The sequence below is a fragment of the Rutilus rutilus genome (genome assembly GCF_951802725.1).
Source record: "Rutilus rutilus genome assembly, chromosome: 18".
Lineage (NCBI taxonomy): Eukaryota > Metazoa > Chordata > Actinopteri > Cypriniformes > Leuciscidae > Rutilus > Rutilus rutilus.
This window is the reverse complement of record NC_140231.1, coordinates 12,630,142-12,649,840: the sequence shown is the minus strand read 5'-3', so window position 1 is coordinate 12,649,840 and position 19,699 is coordinate 12,630,142. Positions and strand designations below refer to the sequence as shown.

The window sequence follows — 19,699 nt, the reverse complement described above, 5'->3', positions numbered from 1 at the left end:
ATATACTACTACAGATATTATTCAAGCATAGATTTTACTAAAGTAGATTTCTTGCAATCGATAATTAGTGTTGTTTGCAAAGGCATCCATCAGTGTTACTCTTGATTATTTTTAGGGTCAGGGATTTCAACAAATCACAATCTATAAAACTTCGGTGCACATTTTTCAAATATGTTTGTGCTAGGGACACAAATGAGTTGACGGTCAGTAATACTTCTTGGCAACCACTTGTAGCCTAATTTATATTTGAAATCTAGATAAGAATCTTAATTTTATTGAGAGGCACTGAGGCTCAGTGGGGGAAAGGCATTTGATTCTGGAATGCTCATCTCACAGTCTGGTTGACTTAACACGGGGGAAATATTGTTTTAACGTTTGGCCTGCTTCCTTGATGAATGGTTTGCCATTTAAAAAAAAAAACAGCTACCCCTTCTATATAATGGCCCTTTTATCTGGGCCAGTTTTTGACTTAACAGCACAGTGTGAATTATGGCAAGACCGCTCTTTGGGAATTGTAAAATAAAATGTAAATATAAAATGTTTGTTAGATTTTTGTTTACCAAATTGCTGAGCAACCAGTCCCAGTGGTACATAATGTGTGAGAATCTAGGGTGTTTTTGGTAGGATGGAGAATAGTGCACTAAGCATCTGTTGAAATAATCACAGCTGTTTCAAATATCAAATATTTTTATTTTGCTCTTTAGTATTTTGGAAGGCCTTGATTGTGGTTTTCTCTACAAAGAAATAACCATATTTGTTAATGAGATACCATATAAACTTTCACATGGATACATTTGATCTGTTTGACACAGATGGTCTGGTTTTGGTATCCTATTTTCTAACACTGATTTAATCTCTCACACAAACTTTATGAAGCATTGTCATATTTTTAAACTATAAAATCAGGAGAAAGTATGATGGTATTGTCTCTTTCTCTCAATAGAGCGAATGGAAACAGCCAACAAGCAGCTTGCAGCAAAAGACTGTGAGGGCACCGAGGACAATCGCAAAACCATCTCACAGCTTCTGACTCAGAGTGAGTGGACCTCTACATCTAGTGGAAATCTAAAACTTTCTTGAAACCAATGTGATGCACTTGTATTAATCATGGGTTTGTTTTGAAATACCATTTATTTGTAAGCAAATGTCAGTTGCAATATATTGGGAAAGAAAGTGCAGAATATCCATTTTACTCATTTATCAGATAAAGAGAGTCAGAGAGAGAAGGAGAAGCTGGATATCGAGTTGAATTCGCTTCGCTCCACCAACGAGGACCAGCGCAGGCACATTGAGATCCGTGACCAGGCCTTAAACAATGCCCAAGCAAAAGTGGTCAAGCTGGAGGAGGAGGTAAAGCTCACTGATAATCAAGGGTACCCGTGTACCTCTTTAGGAATTCGTTTTACATGCTTCGACTCTGTGTTTTACAAATTTACGACGTATTCATACTTTTTAATAGCCATTTTTTAAAACATTTTATGAACTTAAAATTGGCACACTACCAGAGCAAAGCAGACATTTAGGTTCCCATGTTCATATTCTCACCTACATGTTAACAAAATTAATTTACATTTTCTACAATTTCTGTGACCATATTTCTGCGTTTATGTATACGTGAGTGTGCCCCCTTGTGGTCCTATTGTACATCACTCTCTCAAAACTGAAGAAATCTCAAATGAGTTCTGTTTTCATTTATTTATCTATTTATTTTGGACGGGTAATTGCTGAATCATGCTGCCATCCAAAAGAAGGGCTGAGGTAGTTTGCCTGTTTGGCACATCTTAGAGAGGGCTTGATATATTCCAGATATTACACAGTTTGCTTTAAAATGAACTGACCATTGAACAATACAGCAGAGCAGATTGATTTTTGGGAAATAAACTAACATCTGTCAATATTTTCTGCTTATGAGTGTCTGTTGTTAGTAAACAGTGGGTGAACTTTATTGAAACCAGCATTAAATGAACATTGAGTCATAACCCACTTACCCCCCAAACACATCCCTGTGGTACTCCGCCACAATGTTTAAGCTCAACCTTCTCAAGTTCTTTGAAGTCCTTCCCGTCAACTTCTCATCTCTGCAGTTAAGATCTTCAAGCTTGAGTGAACCGTTGGCTGGAGCTTTCTTTGAAACCACACAACATGTACTGAGGCCAAAAAAAGCTTCAAGAAAAAAAACAGAAAAAACCGAAGTAGCGTTGATGGTTCTGAACTCCGCTCATAAGTGTTTGTAACAGTTGGAGTCTGTGGTTGAGCTCTTCTGGCGTGCTCCCAGATGGCCTTTTGGCTATCGTTGAACGGGGGGCGCACCCTTGCGTCCCAAAATGCACCGGGCCGTTCCACTTTTGTTCTACCCTGTCACAAACGCCCGCTTGTTCCCCGAACAAAGCCTCTTGAGTTGTCTGGCATGAAAGGACTTGAAGATGGCTGAATTCTTGCCCTCTCCACCCACCCCTTCCAAACGGGAGCCAAATACTTTAACACTCGCTCTCTCACTCTTCTGTGTTATGATGTCCCCCCCGAGCTAAATTGGGGCATTCATTTTGGCTGCAATTATGGCCACTGGTGGATTTGAGAGATGTAGAGGAGAGAGAGGTTGAAGGATACAAGGAGGCATTGTAAGGTGGATGGGGGGCTTCTGTGTGCGGCGCGAGCAGCAGCGTCTGACCTGCATTCTCTCTGTTGGTATAGCTGAAGAAAAAGCAGGTATATGTGGAGAAGGTGGAGCGGATGCAGCAGGCTTTAGCACAGCTTCAGGCCGCGTGCGAGAAGAGAGAACAGCTGGAGCATCGGCTACGCACTCGACTGGAGAGGGAGCTGGAATCACTGCGAATGCAACAGGTAAGTGATGCACAAGCTTACCTCGAATTGGCCACATTCTGGAACAGAACTGTTTGTTATTATAACAACCTTATTTCCAGCAAAAGATAACAATATTCAGATATATATTTGTGTGAGATATATATTTTTTCCTCTTTTAACCTTTCCCCAGACCCTAGTTTGAAAACTCTTGTATTAAACTTCTCAATGCAACCAATTCCTCTTTTCACACAAACATCCATACATAGATGGGTCTCAGTTGTAGGCAGCAAGAGCTCACGCTGTCCCTGCGGAGATGAACTGTTTACCTACGTAGCCTCTTTCTGTGTGTCGAATTTTTACTGACCCCTAATCTGGAGGAAAGGTTGCAACTCAGCCTCCTTTGTGAATGTGTGTTTGTGTTGAGAGAAGAGGATGAGGAGGAGTAGTAGACAGCTGTATTCTTCATTAGGGGCCCAGAAACTGGACATCCTTCCTCTGTGCTGTTCATTCAACCTGGACACCTGAAACAACCTTCAGATGAGATAAGAATACTTTAGATCAGCGGTACTCGAATGTTAAGGTGTGGTCACATTAGCGAAATTTCGCAGACAAAAAATGCCCATTGTCTATTGTCAATAGTGTAGCTATATATGAAACCACTCGCACAGATGTCACTTTAAAACCAAGCAGATTGCTGCTAGTCAACACAGCGAATCCTCATGATCAACATGAACCTGATGCGATATCAGTGTGGGGAAATCTTTTGCCTTTACGCAAAATCCCTGAACACATGGATTCACATTGAAATAACTGGATTTTGCACATTATATAAATTTGCCGAACAACGGTAAATGTGACTGCACCTTTAGGCTGTGTGACCACCAAAGCGTTATTTTCTGAGGCTAGCATATTTTTCCCAATTGTTTTCAATGGGAGCGGTGCTTTTTTTTAAACGCGCAGAGCGTCTATTTCACACTGAGCAGATTGCATTGGTCCACTCATTCACGCAATCAACTCCACCTGTCAAGAAAAGTTGAGACTTCATGTTTAGAGAAATCAGGGATGGATCAGAGTAATGCTGTCGATCAGGAAAGGGCTATCAATGTTATAGTGTGGAATAAGCTTAGGCTGTAGGTTAGGGTAAGGGGTTTAGTAGGCAATCTGCACTGTAATTGACATGACCAATGAAATCTTAGAATCGGCTGCGTAGGCGGGGTTTTGATTGGGGGAAGAAATTACACAACTGACTGCGATTAGTTTCATTCATGATATGTTGCTAAGCTACTGATGTGGTAGACTTGACTTATGTGCAGATTGATTCCGATAAAGTTTGCCAAGCTAATGACTCGGGGGCTTAGTTTTCAACTAAAACGTAAAAAAGTATATGCGTTTTGACTGTTCATTTACATGAAAACATGTAAACTACAAAAACATGAAATTTGTGAAAACTGTGATGTCATGCGTATTACGTGTTCAGTCTATAGGCACATAGTGTTTCTTTATAAAGTGACATCGCCAACTACTGGCCTGAAAGCAGAATGCAGCATTTTTAGTCGTTTTCCCGGATCCGTGTGAACAAGGATAATTTTGACGTTGTCGTCTGTACTTTTTTAGTACATCATTGTTGTGTAAAGGTACCCTTAGGAAGCATAAAATATACAGCACAGGCAATCAATCAGTTAAGCATTGATGGCAACTCTTGATATTGTCTTAAATGGGGAAAAATAGCTACTTTAGTTACTTATTTTTTGTCAGAATTGAAGATTTCTTATTGGTTCTTCCTCTCTCTCTCTCACTCTCACAGAGGCATGGTGGTTCTCAGAACACAGTTGGTCCTGAGTTCAGCACAGCGGCTCTGATGGAACACCTGAGAGAAAAAGAGGAGAGGATTTTGGCCCTGGAGGCCGACATGACCAAATGGGAACAGAAATACCTGGAGGAGAGCGTCATGAGACAGTTTGCGCTGGACGCCGCTGCTTCTGTGGCCACACAAAGGTATGCAAGTTCACTGCTATACACTAAGCCAACACTAGGAATACATAGTAAGTTATTCAAGATTTCTCAAGGGTATCGTGCTGAAAACTAATACTATATTTTTTACTAAAAAAGACATAAAATTGTGATTTGGCGAAACAATAACACTAAACTGGAACTATAAAGTGCACTACAGTACGAATGGGAAACAATAGAATGTGTGTTTATTTAGCAGATGCTTTCATTCAAAGTGATTATGAATACTGAAACTACATAAAATGAAACTAATAGGTGTAATTGCTATTAGATACAAATAAAAGTATCTATGCATGATTAATTCTAAATGAAACAAAATGCCTCCAAAACAACATAACCTATCATTTCTCATTGTTTTTTGTGTGTTAACTTTTAACCTATCCAGAGACACGTCCTCTGTCATCATCAGCCACTCCCCCAGCAGCAGCTACGACACTTCGGTGGAGGCACGTATCCAGAAAGAAGAAGAGGAGATCCTCATGGCCAACCGCCGCTGCCTGGACATGGAGAGCAGGATCAAGAACCTGCACGCTCAGATCATAGAGAAGGACGCCATGATAAAGGTGCTGCATCAGCGCTCGCGCAAAGATCCGGCCAGCAAATTAGACGCCCCGGCCATGAGGCCCTCCAAGTCCCTCATGTCCATCGCTATGGGCACGGGCAGCTCCAGCGGCTCCGGGCTGCTGTCACACTCTCTGGGCCTCAGCGGGAGCAGCCCCATCACGGAGGAACGCAGGGAAGACCGCAGCTGGAAGGGCAGTCTGGGTACGTGAGTCCAGTGTGAAGGGAGAAATAGATCTGAAATTAACCCTCAGAGAAGCCCCCAGTAGCAAAAAAGTAATACAATAATACATATTTGTATTAATATTGTGGAGTAATGGTTGCTGAAACCGGCGCTGTCAAAACCAGCAATGCAGGTTTGAGAGGTGGCGTCCCAACAAATCTCGCGAGAATCACGACTTGCTTTACGGCACGACGTCACATACATCAACAACATATGAAGCAGCCTCTATGGAAGACACTAGCACGCATTTCAGACGTGAATCATGGCAGAGCCAACGAAAAAAGCGCGGTCGGAAGAGTGCAGAGATGGCTCTGCGTGAGTGGTATTTACGACAGTAACGTTAAATACAAGTACTCCACAGCGACTCCAGGGGGCGCTGTTTGAGGAAAACGGAAACTGCATGGTGTGCCTTTAATGCACAATGTGGAGGCAAAGAACCACTCGACGCAGAGCATTCAAATCGTTTAATGCACATCTAGCCGTGGATTATCCTGCTTATACCATTGTCATTTGCCAGTATTAACAACTTAAAGCTTTTATTGATGTTTGCAGCGCAATATTTAACCGGAAGAGTAAAAATTTGAGTTATTTTCGTCAGTTACATTCTGCTTGCTTTGAAACAGACACAGATATAAAGTAGTAAAACATTACATTTATTTTAATGAATGCATTTATAGCATTTGAGAGAAAGAGATGCGTGTGAATAACCTGCATCTGTTCAGCGTCTCTCTCTCTATTAACAATGAAGCTGTGAGTTTAATAACTTTACCCCTTCGTTGCTGATAAATATAATGTAGTGATTCAGTTGCAAAGCTCTTTTATCAATAAAAGTCGTGGGGCAGCGTTGAGAAGTTTCGGTGTATTCTGTGTTTCTGTTTGAGCAGTGCTATCTTAGTGACGTACAGGTATGTGCGTGCGCACTTTATTAAAAACAGCGCATTAATATAGAACAGTGATTAAACCGACTGGAACTACCTGTGCATTAAACTGTTTTATTGCACACCTTCCAGCAAATCAGAGTATTCAGACAGATTCATAAAAGTACAGCTCAGAAATTGTCATTTCCCAATAATACTAAAGCATATGTACTTGTAAACCAATTTGTAAAAGTGGTTAAATTTTGCAGTATGTGACCCTGGATCACAAAACCAGTCGTAAGTCACACGGGTATATTTGTGGCAATAGCCAACAATACATTGTATGGGTCAAAATTATAGATTTTTCTTTTATGCCAAAAATCATTAGGATATTAAGTAAACATCATGTTACATGAAGGTATTTTGTAAATTTCCTTCCGTAAATATATAAAACATTTATTTTTGTGAGTGAATGCAGCACAATCGCGAACAAATGGACAACTTTAAAAGCGTTTTTTTTTTTTTTTTTGCACCCTTAGATTCCAGATTTTCAAATAGTTGCATCTCTGCCAAATATTGTCCTATCCTAACAAACCATACATCAACGAAAAGCTAGATTATGTATACATCTCAATTTCAAAAAATGTACCCATGTGACTGGTTTTGTGGTCCAGGGTCACATATAATCTATTAATATATCATGTTATTTTATTCATGTTCCTCTTCATGTTCCAGGTGTTCTGCTGGGCCCAGAGTTCAGAGGTGACTCTTTGAGGACAGGGTCCATCTCCTCCTCTCCATCTCCAGTCCTGCCCTCCACCCCGATGCCAGCTGCCACACACTCAAAGACTGGCAGCAGAGACAGCTGCACCCAGACGGAGAAGGGTCAGGAGGCCAGCAAGCCGAGCACGCCGAGCACACCTGCCCTGCAGAGCGTTCCCGGGCCCAGCCGGATCAGCAGCCCGAGCCCCGTCTACATACCCGACCGCATCGCCGGTACAGCTCGCACACACACAAATCTTGTTAAAGTGTGTAAACCTGTGCGTTTCTTCTTTGTTTTCATTATGGGAAACCAACCCAACAACCACTAATGACTGGTTGAATGGCACTGAGCTAAATGTTTGTCTTTCCATGCAACTGGTGAGCCATGGAAAGTAAAACAGAAAGGACAAATGGATAAAATGGTCATTGAAATGACTAAAATCCAGGATATATAAATGATTCAGCAATACACTGAACATGCAATTCATGCATACAGTAACTTTAATATACTTCTGTGATGAGCTTTTTTGTTGTTGTTTTTTTAGGGGTCCATAAAGTAAGAAACGTCAGGGTGATGCAACTGTCCTGATGTAGTTACGAAGAAAAATAATGAAATTCTTAGTTTGGCACAACTTATTTTTATTTCTTAGATAAATGCACCGAAGTAGTTTTAAAATATTATTATAAATATTTAAATGACTTACTGCATCAAAGGCATGTGGTGCTGCCAATGTGCATGCAGAGGAAAAGAAAATCTCTTAAAATCTCTGATAATTTGACTTCTTTACGATAAGGCAACGCTAGTTCAGGTTGTAAAATGTCATGTGGTGCGACTCAAAAACGTAATATTTATGAATTAAAAATAGATGTGTGAAAAATATATATAAAAACATTTTTGAAAATAATACTTAAGATGTGAACACTCCGAGGTGTGAGGAGAATGTTTTTACTTTTACTTGGTCGCACCACATTACTTAAAACCCTATTAAACCAACATGAATACAGAGAGTACATTTGAAAGAACGTAGCTTTTTTAAAGATTTTCTTTTCTTTACCTTGGACACTCTTATTCACCACTGACCCATAAACATCTGCATGCGTCTTTGTCTCCACAGATGTGCCAGTGTTTCACACCAATACATTAGAGAGGAGAGCGCCAGTGCAGTCTCTCCCGCCGCAGGACGTGGACAGCGAGATGGTGGAAATACTCATCTGATCACAACACATGTTGATAAAGAAACAAAGCAGGTGAAGGAATCCTTCCCTCCGTTACATTTTCAGATCAAGATGTCGGGACAGATGTTTAGGAACAAACTCTTTACACAAATCGGCGAACAACAGTATACAACAACATTCACAATCAACACTTTTTTTTGTACAGTATTGTCTGGTGGAATTTTCCCCCCTCCAGACCCTCGGACCAAATGTACTGCCATAATCTTTTACATTTATTGCACTACTTTGTTTGTTTTTACTTTTTTTTTTTTTTGGGTATGCAATTGTTTTGTTGTGTATATGTACTAATAATACAAATGTGGCACTTGAGTATCTAGCAAAATGGTGAGTTGCCGGACAGTTGTTATGTGTAAATACTGCATTGGAATACTGTAAATCTGAATGTCGTAGGGCCTTTTTTTATTCTAGGACGCAATGTCTGTACGGCACGTTCTGTATGGTTCACATCGCACTGTTTAAGAGCAATGGACCAACAAGCATTCACCTGTGTGTCCAGAAGCTCAGAAGTATGTGAAAGTATGTGTGACCCAACTGGTTTTGGGTTCGTCTGTGTGAGAGTCTGTAGTTTTTCCAATCATAACTAAGGTCTATCATTCCAGTAGAGCTCCCTTGGTTGAGAGGTACCACACACACACACACACACACACCAGACTTCCAGGTCTGTCCTTTCACAGTTTGGAAATCCTCCAAACCTCTCGTTTCAATGTGATAGTTACTCCGAATTCATTTTGTTGATAGCTTTTTTTTCCCCAGTCTTGTGGTTGCAAGACATTTAACTCTTGACCAAAGGAATCTGTAAAGACGACGCAAATGTTTTATAGAAGGGCCAAGCAATGATCCTCAGGTTATTAAGAGGGTCTAAACCAGGGGTGTCCAAACCTGCTCCTGCAGAGTTTAGATCCAGCCCAAGTTAAACACACCTCAACCAGATAATCAACTTGCAGGCAGGTGTGTTGAGGCAAGTTGAAGCTAAACCCTGCAGGACAGTTGCCCTCCAGGACCGGATTTGGACGGTGAACGTGATTTTTTACCAAGTACATCGTGTTCCTGGATCACCACCTTTGTTGATCCTGGAACGACATTCTAATCAACCAATCGGATTTGAGGGACAAGTTTACAGTGTGTCAAGTTTAGGCTTGCTACGAGTCAGGTGCTTCTACATCAGTGTTATTCACCTATCATTTCCCTCTGATCAGGGATTTTAGGGCTAAATTTTACGAACAGGAATGTTGTTCCAGGATCAACAAATATATGTGTATTCAGGAACATGACTTTCTTGGGAGTTTGGACACCCCTGGTCTAACCTAACTCGAGATTACGCGGATGTGCAAATGAGATTCTTCCGTGAAATCAGGAAATATCTATGAAACCATCTGATTTGACTGCTTTCATTATTTTCTCATGTGCTTCATAGTTTGGATCTAACTCTGGATCTAAATTTGCGAGAGATTTTCTCTTGCTTGACACTCAGTCCGTGACGTCAATGTGACGTCTGTTCGAAATGTCGTTTTCATCTGGAACGTGTCACATTCAGCGTCTGCACATTTCTAAAACGTTCCCTGGCAGACGTTACAACAACATTCGGCTGATTTATTTGTGAATTCACTCGTGTTTCTCAGGTGCTTATACACAAATATGACCGTTAATACACAATGCTGTCCAGATGATGCGTGCGTTGTTCTGTGATTTGTCATTTACGCATAAATGAACGAGCAAGTTTAAGTTTCTAAAGCAGGTCGTCATTTCAAAGAACTCAAAAGCATGTATGAACGACTACACTACCGTTCATACCGACCCAAAACTTTTGGGCATGAAGCATATTCTGCCAAATCATGAGGTATATAATAATGCCACCTTGAGAAAGAGATCCGTTCGCATTCCATTTCCTCTCAAAGGTTTTGAGCCAATCACCTGAGCCCTAAAGGTCACGTGACTAATGTGGAGCCATTGTATGATGAGATCCTACATAGCAGTTTCATATTTACAGTTCAGTTTTTGGTTAAACCACCACATATATATTTCCCTGAAAATTAGATTCCATACCATTTGATGTTATGGAAACAAATGTCACTGTGGTTGATTTCATATGGAATTAGTTGGACCAAATTGAATTAATTTACAAGTATTAAGTATTTGAGCACAGTCAGTCTCAGTTCAGCACGCTGTGTGCCTCGGTACTTGACATTTTGTACACAATCAATCTTTTATCTCATTCGCTTGAGATAGAAACTAGTTCCTTCCTGTCTTTCTGTTTTAAATAAAATCTGAAAACATTTCCGGTATCGTTAGATGACCCATTGTCAAAACACTCAACGGCTGGGTATTTAAGACCGTTTCAGCAACTTTGAAGAGCACATCTAATTTAGGTACAAACCAAGACAATGGACCTAAGAGTGGACTGAGACAAAGGTGGGACAAAAATGCTGATAAACCCACGTTACATTTAAAATAGTTCACCGAACGCAAACGGATACGGTCCACAACAGAATGCTTTAAAAGTCAAGTGTCTACATGCGGAAAAAGCACAACTAAACAGAGTTAAAGTTTAACCTCACTGTGAGGCTAATCTAGTCTGGATTTCATTACCACATTTATCAGTTTGTTCCACCTCAAGCCTCAGCGTAGTTCTCTAAACCTATCTTGATGGTCTTGCTACATTTGATACTTTAAAGTTTGAGCTTCTAAAGGAGAATGTGTCGTAGTCCATCTCAGGACGAATTACGTGAATGTGTTTTTGTATTATTGTTTTGTATAGCATCTACCCTTTTGTCCCATCAATGGGCATTTTACGTATTCTTTTTTCCTCACGAGGACGGTTTTCATTCATTTCACTAGTAATTGATTCATTACAAAATGTCACTCTAGTTGCTGCTTGACAATTAATTTGAATTAAATGGTATTCCTGTTTTTCATTTTCCATCTTATGCAGATGTTGTATAAGGCTTTACATATTTCATTTGGTTTATAGTCTAAAGCGTTTCAGTACCTTTTTTTTTTTTTTTCTTGGTTAATTTAATTTTTTAATAAACTGATCCAATTGCATCATTTAGTTGTTTTTTGACCGGCATCAATGCAATTCACGGCACGTTAACATTTAGAGAATGAGCCATCTGAGAATAATTCATTTTTATTATTTTAAATATACATTCATCAGGCTAGGCAAATGTGTTAAAATGGATGAAGGCTATTTGGAAGAAAACTAAATATAAGCCCTCATATTTAGACTTTCATAACCGGCAAGGCTTGTAAAGCATGCAGAATCTCATTTACATAGTTTGCAGAATACATAAAACACGAAACAAACTAGCTACTACTAGTCTGATCAAAGAGCCAATGAGAGATGGCATTACTGAATGACATCATCTGTGAGAAAAACATGCTTAAGTTCCCTCAAACCACTTGTAGACCAAAATCACTAGCATGATCTCACAACGCACATATAATGGATGGTGCAAACATTTATGCCTCATTCTGAAGACAGTCCTCTATAGGAGCAGTTTACCATAATTGGGATGGAACGAATGCATCCGTGTAAATCACTGGAACACAAATATGTGCACAGTGTTGTAGTTCGCGGGCTCTGCTGCTCTTGTAGTGTTGCGAGGTGAGCCGTCATCTGCGCATCCACAGCCAGCCATTGATCAGACAGGCAGACAGCAAGAGAGAGAAGAGCACCAGCTCTGTCTGTCTGCGCTCTGTGTTCTGTCTCTCCAGACCTGCTACCCTCCTGCTCATCTTCACCACCTGAACCAATCAAAGCCGAGGAACACAATCAATGTGATGCACAATAATACAGAAAAACTATCGTCACATCATAAACACAGTAGAGACTCAACCCTGATAGCACACTATCACGGAGACGTCTGTTTGACGTGCGTGTTTACATCTGGAAGACGTATCTTTTCAGAGCGTTTGTTCATCTGCAATACGCCTAGGATGTTTCCTGTTAGATGTCAAATAGACGTTTAGAAAATGTCTTTAAGTTGTTTAGGTGTTCAGAATGCATGTTGAACTGACATCTTAAAGACGTCTATCAGATGTTAGTAAACAGCAGATGCTTTCCAGATGAAGTGATCTTTAACAGACATACGTGTGCTATCTGGGAAAGGTCTTCACGGCAACCCGTCAAAATAAAAGTTCAGTTTAACTTAAAGTTGTGACCGAAATATATTACTGTTGTACAGTTGAATTTAGCTACATCTCAATGTAATAATAATAATAATAATAAATTTAATTTAAGGAATAATTACAATATATAAAAAAAATATTACATTTTTTTTAATGAATTCAATTAATTAGACATTGTTTTTGATTATTAAAATTTAATCAAACCATTAAAATGGAATCCAGAAGACTTGAAACAGAAAACACAGAATTTGGTAAAAATAAAATGGAATTTGAGAAAAAGAAATGCATTTCATAGGGCCCTAAATATTCCTTATTTTTGTTAAACTTTTAATAAATTGTTGTTAAATTATATGTTTCATTTTTTAATTAATTAGACATGCTTTTTGATTACTAAAATTTTATTTACCATTAAATGGAGTCCAATAAAAAAATAAAATAATAATAATAATACGGAATCCAGAAAAAATAAAAACGGAATTTGGAAAATCATTAAAATGGATTTCATAGGGTATAAACTACAGTTTAAAAAATGTGTGGTCTATAATATGTTTTTGAAAGAAGTCTCTTATGCTCACACCAAGGCTGCATTTATTTGATCAAAATACAGTAAAAACATATTCCATAACATAATACATTTAAAATGAAATTTATTCCAGTGATTGTAAAGCTGAATTTTCAATATCAATTACTCCAGTCTTCAGTGTCATGTGATAAATGTTGAACACAGTTGTGCAGCTTAATATTTCTTTGGAAACCGGGACACATTTTTTTTCAGGATTCTTTGTTCTTTTACAGAAAAGAACAGCATTTATTTGAAATAAAATCTTTTGTAACATTATAAATGTTTTTACTGTCGCTTTTGATTAATTTAATGCATCCCTACTAGATAAAAGTATTAATTTCTTTAAAAAAGTTACTAATAATAAACAAAAAAAACAAACCAATATTTTATGGGAAAAAAGAACCAGCTCATAAAGAGTTATTTGCTTGTGAATTAGACAAAATTCCTCATGCTGTACATTTGTTTTTCTGTCATTTGGTTACTGGTATTTGTTACCAAACATTGCTAGTAATAATTTGGTAACATTATAAACTCAAAAATATAATAATAATGATACTAATAAAAAATAAATAAAAAAACTGTTTCTCTAGTGACCAAATTCTAAATGACTAGTGAAGTGACAGACCAAAATATCACAAGGTCAATCAATATGGGTCCAAATAACCCATCAAAATTAGTATGTAATAATGTAACATTATGTGTCAACAACAGATTTGCATATTACTGTATGATGTACACTGTTCATATAATACAAAATATTTCATATTGAAAAACTGGTAACACATTACTATAAGGTTTCATTTGTTGACATTAGTTAATATATTACCTAACATGAACTAACCATACATTTGTTACTGTTGAAATTAACATTAATAAAAGATTAATAAATGCTGTAGAAATGCAGTTCATTAATGAAACCTTATTGTAAAGTGCCACTGAAAAATGTATTGTGCAAAATCCTCTTTTCCTCATTTTCATATTTTACACATTTCTATTTTTGTGTAGGTGAATTTTTGTATGTCAAGCATACACCTTTTTATATACACGTTACACAATATATAAGTGTACGTGTAACGTAAAATGATGTCTGCTTGTCATAGAAAATGAACCTACACAATGGAATAATAAAAAACCTGGGTCTCAGTGAAATCTGACCTGTCTGCGGAGCACCATCAACTCGACAGCAGTGCCAGAGTCCTCTTCGGGACTGAGCCAGAACTCCTGCGAGGCACTGTGGGACGGAACGTGGCGTTAACAAAGACACTTCGACACACTGAACGCCCTGCCTTCCCTTCCATCACTGCTTTAACTAATTCAATGTGCTTCCTCAACGCTCTCCGTTTACGATACAAGACTCTCCGTTAACAACATACAGCAGCGTCCCGCTATTGAATGCATGGAAACTGCATGAGCCACTGTCACCTTGTCCTGCTCTGATCAGGTTGAACCTCCACAGCCTGAGAGGGATGGTTTTCCGGGTAACCAAACCTTAAAACACAAGAGAGACAACCAGGAACCACAGAAGTCCACACTGAACATGATTTTGTGAACAAATCCATTTTAAAATGAGCAGAAAGGCGGAACTAAAAGCTCAAAGCTTGTTAGTTGCTCAGGTAAAGCAATAGAAGTGAATCCAATCAAAGCCCAAAGCTCTGATGTGAATCTGCAGGCACCAACTCTGAAAGCCAGGCAGGAAACCGAGCTGATGCAGTTCAATCAGAAACGACTAAACAGCATGGGTACAAAGGTCAAAGCAAACAGCTTGAAGGCTGAATATGCCAAGGTTAGCGGGAAGGGGAAAAGCATGGCGTGCAGGATGAGGATCCGTGTGTCACCTGGAGGAGTACTTTTGCAGGAGTTTCTGGGACGCCTGCTGGCCCAGCTCCTTGGCGGCCTGTAGCATGCTCTGTGGGGACAGCAGGTTGGGCGGGATAGAGGGAAGCCCCGGGGGCTTTGGCGGGGACGGGTCTGTATGTCCAACACCGCGGCTATTGCGGACAGGGGTATGGACACAGAGGGGCACCGCTGTTATTTAAAGACTGATTACTAGGACAGCTGTAATACACAAACCTGACAGTCTTTACGTCTCATCGGGTAAATAAGCATCTCCTTTAGAGCAGAAGATGATGTGTAACAACCAATCTCTCCTGCCCTCTAGTGGATGTTTAGTGGTAGTGAGGCGTGTATATAAAGGCTATGAAAATCTTGTATTAGGGTAGCGACAATGAAATACATTTAGGCCTGGTTTCACAGACAGGGCTTAGATTAAGCCAGGATTAGGACATAAAGCTTTTATAAATGTGCCTTAGAAAAAAATATTCCTGTGTGCAACTTGAGACAAAACAATGTCACTGAAATATTTTAAGATTTGCTTTCAGTTAAAACAGCTAAAGCATGCATTTTAGTCTGGGACTAGCTTAAGCCTCGTCTTTGAAACCAGGGGCTAAAAAAAGTAGTTAAAACAGCATTTGCTAATTCTTTTATAATTATGTATACTGCTGTTATGAGCTCATGTTAATTGAGAGACTACATGGAATGAAAAATTCATCTTGTCACACTGTAGGACCATTTAAAATGAACTAGCAAAGGCGAAAGTGGGGAATAAAACGGTGAAATCCTGACCTGTTACCTACACTTCACTTCAAATCCTGATATTGGCAATAAAAATCCATGTAACATTATGTCAACTACCAAAATGTTTATCACTGTATTCGTTTACATATAAACATATAAAAAAAAATTATTGTGCAAAATCATTATACATTGTGTACTATGTATATTGTCAGCTTCTTTGTATATGACAGGTCACTATAACACTATAATGATTTGATTCCCACTAAGTGCTTAAAGAATGAGCTGGACTTACGGAGACTGGGAGCGCAGTGTTTGTCTGGAGTGTGTGGGGGTCCCAGGCGGGGTTCGACCGAAGGCCTGGTCACTATAAGACCTCCGCAGTGGACTCTGCGTGACATTACAAGAAATATCATGAAATGGTCCTCAATGACATTGATATATTTTGTTAAATGGCTCAAAGGTTATCCTGGAACCATTTTTACACCATTCTATTATTAATATAATATAAACGCATAAAAAAAAACTGATTGGTCACTTTACGTGTGTGTCAAGCTAATCTTCGGTCTGAGTGAGAAGATCTAGGCCAGAATAAACTGCCATTTATGGACCTTTTCGCCATGTAGTCAAAGGTCTGGCTGTGAGGTTAAGTGAGACTACCTGGACAGGCTCTCTCGTGAACGCCTCCTTGTCCCAGGACGCGTGCTGCAGGTCCCACGTTGATGATGTGCGTTTGGAGAAAAGAGGTCGTGGACTCATATCAGGAGCATCTGTTTAAAAAAAAGTCAAAGAGTAAAATCAGTAATATTGTGAAATATTACAATTTAACTGTTTACCATTTTAATACATTTTAAAGGGGTCATGAATTGAGAAATCTAATTTTCTTTGATCTTTTGAGATATAAGAGGTCATTTTACTATAAAACATCCCTTTTCACTTTATTAAATAGAATGAATTATGAGTTCCTATAAGAAGGACAAACAACAACCGATGGTACATTCATATAATTCTGCTTAACGGAAACACCGCAAGTAATCCTTTGTCAGTTATAAATGTTATAATTCTTAGTATAAAGTACTTATGCTTTATATATCTTGGTTGTGGCAAATAGTTTATGTAATACGCATAACTGTTTCAACTACTACTATGTAACGAGATTTATTTCAACATCGGATGTTTAAAAACTTGAAAATTATTTGAATATACAAAACTGTTACCCAATCATAGCAAAGTCTTGAATGCGGGACGCCCATCAAAATTAAGTGTTTCAAATAGAGGGTCAAAAACATAGATAGATAATAGCCTATTACATCTAAATTAGGATGCTAATTTATTTTGCTAACATTATAAGTGGACCTCAGAGAACATTATAGAATTCATTTTTTTAAAGTCTAAAAAAATGCCCTTTAAAATGCAAATTATTCCTGTGATGGAAAAGCTGAATTTTCAGCATCATTACTCCAGTCTTCTTCATTCTGAAATTAGGCTGATTTGATACTCAATTGTTATTATTCTTCTTGCTCAATTATTAATAATGGTTCTTATTATCATTAAAGGGTTAGTTCACCCAAAAATGAAAATTGTGTCAGTAATTACTCACCCTCATGTTGTTCCAACCCCGTAAGACTTTCGTTCATCTTCGGAACACAAATTAAGATATTTTTGATTAAATCTGAGAGCTGGCTCACTCCTTCACAGACTGCAAGGTAACTGATATCTGCCAGCCCAGAAAAGTTAGTAAAGACATCGTTAAAATAGTCCAAGTGACTACAGTGGCTCAACCTTAAGTTTATCAAGTGACAAGAATACTTTTTGTGCACAAAAACCAAACAAAAATAACGACTTTATTCAACCATCTCTTCTCTTCCATGTCATTCTCCTAAGCTGTTGACGTAGTGTAACGGTGCAGCGCTTCTGGGTTGTACGTCAGAACGTAGGCTCGCTATTGGCCGACGCTGGTCATGTGTGTGATGCTGGCCAATAGTGAGCCCACACAGAAAAAAAATTAATAGTTGAATAAAGTCGTTATTTTTGTTTTGTTTTTTGCGCACAAAAAGTATTCTCGTCGCTTGATAAACTTAAGCTTGAGCCACTGTAGTCACTTGGACTATTTTAACGATGTCTTTACTAACTTTCTGGGCCAGCAATTTTCAATTACATAGAAGCCTATGAAGGAGTGAGCCAGCTCTCAGATTTAATCAAAAATATCTTAATTTGTGTTCCGAAGATGAACGAAGGTCTTACGGGGTTGGAACAACATGAGGGTGAGTAATTTTCATTTTTGGGTGAACTAGCCCTTTAATGTTGAAAACAGTTTTGTCTGCTTAATTTTTTTGTGGAAACCATACAATTTTTGATACCCCTAACCCCAAACTTTTTAAAAAGTTGGCAAACCACAGCTCCATAAATAGAATAAAAATGCTCTATATTGCATAAAAACATGCAATTGGTGAGAACATGCAATTAATAATTTTTGTGTTTATGGAGCTGTGGTGTGATTTGTATTTGAGCAATATGAAAATACCTGTTAAGGCAATTCTGTCTGGTATGTGCATGCTGTAGGCAGCAGACAGATCTTCCGGTTCGTGCGCGTGACCCGCGGGACCGACCCTCAGCCGCTCGGGCACGCGCATCCTCTGGCTGATGGCCTCAGTGAAGTCGCGCTCGCGCATCGGCGGTCCGTCACCAAAATATCCCGTAGATGCCATGACTAACGTTACCCTAATGCCAGTTAAGAGAATTAGACAAACCGCATGGCTCCACATCAAACGTTAAGCTGCATTAGTGAGCAAAACAAGCACACGGACTAAAATAGATTACAATATAAATTCGTGGTAAGTAGCAAATATTCAAGAAAGAGGCAACTTGCTGGTTGTTATATATTATGAGCGGTCTGTGACCCATGTGATACAGCCTAGGTCATCCATCAAAATAGTTCACTCACTATGGCCTACACAGTCTCCTAGATAGACGTCGATATTGGCTAAGCAGTTTAAATATACAGTTCATATTTCTACCAAAACACCGGTCCGAAACCCGAATATAAACAGACACCTGTTGATTACAGCTCGTGGGGCTACATTTTTCAACTCGTACATGGTAATGTGTCCACGACTCGGTCTAAACAGTTTGGTTTCGGTTTTCCAGCGTGTACTAACATGTACTAGAGACAAATTATAGGCAGATAACTTAAGTGTCTTTTTGGCTTAATCTAAACATTTCTTTAAACTTTAAACAAGCTGTTTAACCAACCTTCATGCAGTTCACGGCGACTGACGTACGTGACGTCGTATTATTGCGTGCAAAAGTGGGCGGTGCATACCTCGGCTGTAGCCAATCAGAAAACTCTTATGTGTTTGGAGGCGGGACTTCTGCTTGTCCAGCTCTGGTCCAAACAAACTGTTAGGAAACAAATCGCTGACATCTGCTCTAAATTACAGCGAATTAGCACATTCATTTTCTTAATTAAATAACAAACAGACAAATATATGCAGCGTTTTTGTTCTTTAATAGACTATTCTCCAAAAACATAAGTGCTTGCTTTCACAAAAAGGAAATTGCCATTTGACTTGGACCATTCAGTTCTCAGAAGCAACATACATGTAAAATGTTGTTTTATCTCTTTTATTTAACAATTAGAGAGGATTTGGCCATACATCCATAGTTCTGAGCAAAATGTAAACATGTATTGTTTCTCTGACAGTTAGCCTGTTATAGTGAACTAAAACTAAAATCACGTAAAATAAAATAGGCCTAAACGTAAAATTAAAACACGTAAAATAAGATAAACATTACTTGAAATAAAATGATATATATGTATATATAATTTTAGTTAAGGTAGGCCTAATGTTTATTTTTATTAGGCTAGTTTTTGTTTTTAATTAATGTCTATATAGTTTTTTTTAATTATATATATATATATATGTAAAATTATAAAAAGAATCACAAAAACACAAGATAAAAAAAATATGTAAAATAAAACTAATT

At 38.6% G+C, this 19,699-nt stretch overlaps 2 protein-coding genes across 10 annotated transcripts in view; one reads left to right on the top strand and one right to left on the bottom strand.

The window, feature by feature from the left end:
* The window catches only part of amot (angiomotin), a 33,207-nt gene extending 21,714 nt beyond the window's left edge, over positions 1–11,493 (top strand). For all 4 annotated transcript variants that reach the window (XM_084388070.1, XM_084388069.1, XM_084388072.1 and 1 more), the window contains 7 exons: positions 944–1,036; positions 1,205–1,350; positions 2,692–2,841; positions 4,607–4,797; positions 5,198–5,577; positions 7,189–7,449; positions 8,331–11,493. In XM_084388070.1, the coding sequence (XP_084244196.1) occupies positions 944–1,036; positions 1,205–1,350; positions 2,692–2,841; positions 4,607–4,797; positions 5,198–5,577; positions 7,189–7,449; positions 8,331–8,431 (1,322 nt within the window). In that variant the 3' untranslated portion in view covers positions 8,432–11,493. The remainder of the gene's footprint in view (positions 1–943; positions 1,037–1,204; positions 1,351–2,691; positions 2,842–4,606; positions 4,798–5,197; positions 5,578–7,188; positions 7,450–8,330) is intronic.
* A 69-nt stretch (positions 11,494–11,562) lies between these two features.
* Positions 11,563–19,153, bottom strand: LOC311277696 (mitochondrial fission factor homolog B-like). 6 transcript variants are annotated; one of them, XM_084388074.1, is made up of 8 exons: positions 18,965–19,058; positions 18,237–18,433; positions 16,373–16,482; positions 16,008–16,102; positions 14,977–15,129; positions 14,564–14,629; positions 14,297–14,372; positions 11,563–12,195 (listed from the first exon to the last, which is right to left on the bottom strand). In XM_084388074.1, the coding sequence occupies exons 2-8, from the start codon at positions 18,418–18,420 to the stop codon at positions 12,064–12,066; spliced, it is 816 nt and encodes a 271-aa protein (XP_084244200.1). In that variant the 5' UTR covers positions 18,421–18,433; positions 18,965–19,058; the 3' UTR covers positions 11,563–12,063. The 6 variants fall into 6 exon arrangements, with proteins under 6 accessions (XP_084244200.1, XP_084244201.1, XP_084244199.1 ...); XM_084388075.1 differs by lacking the exon at positions 18,965–19,058 and adding an exon at positions 18,809–18,941; XM_084388073.1 differs by lacking the exon at positions 18,965–19,058 and adding an exon at positions 18,767–18,940.
* Between the last annotated feature and the right edge of the window lie 546 nt (positions 19,154–19,699).

Bases quoted from the DNA above. Each gene is read 5' to 3' on its own strand.
- LOC311277696 (XM_084388073.1), bottom strand. From the start codon at position 18,810: ATGTACGAGTTGAAAAATGTAGCCCCACGAGCTGTAATCAACAG. The intron at 14,630-14,976 runs GTGACACACGGA...TTGTGTTTTAAG, and splicing joins CTGCAAAAGTACTCCTCCAG to GTTTGGTTACCCGGAAAACC. The intron at 12,196-14,296 runs GTCAGATTTCAC...TGATTGGTTCAG, and splicing joins TGATGGTGCTCCGCAGACAG to GTGGTGAAGATGAGCAGGAG.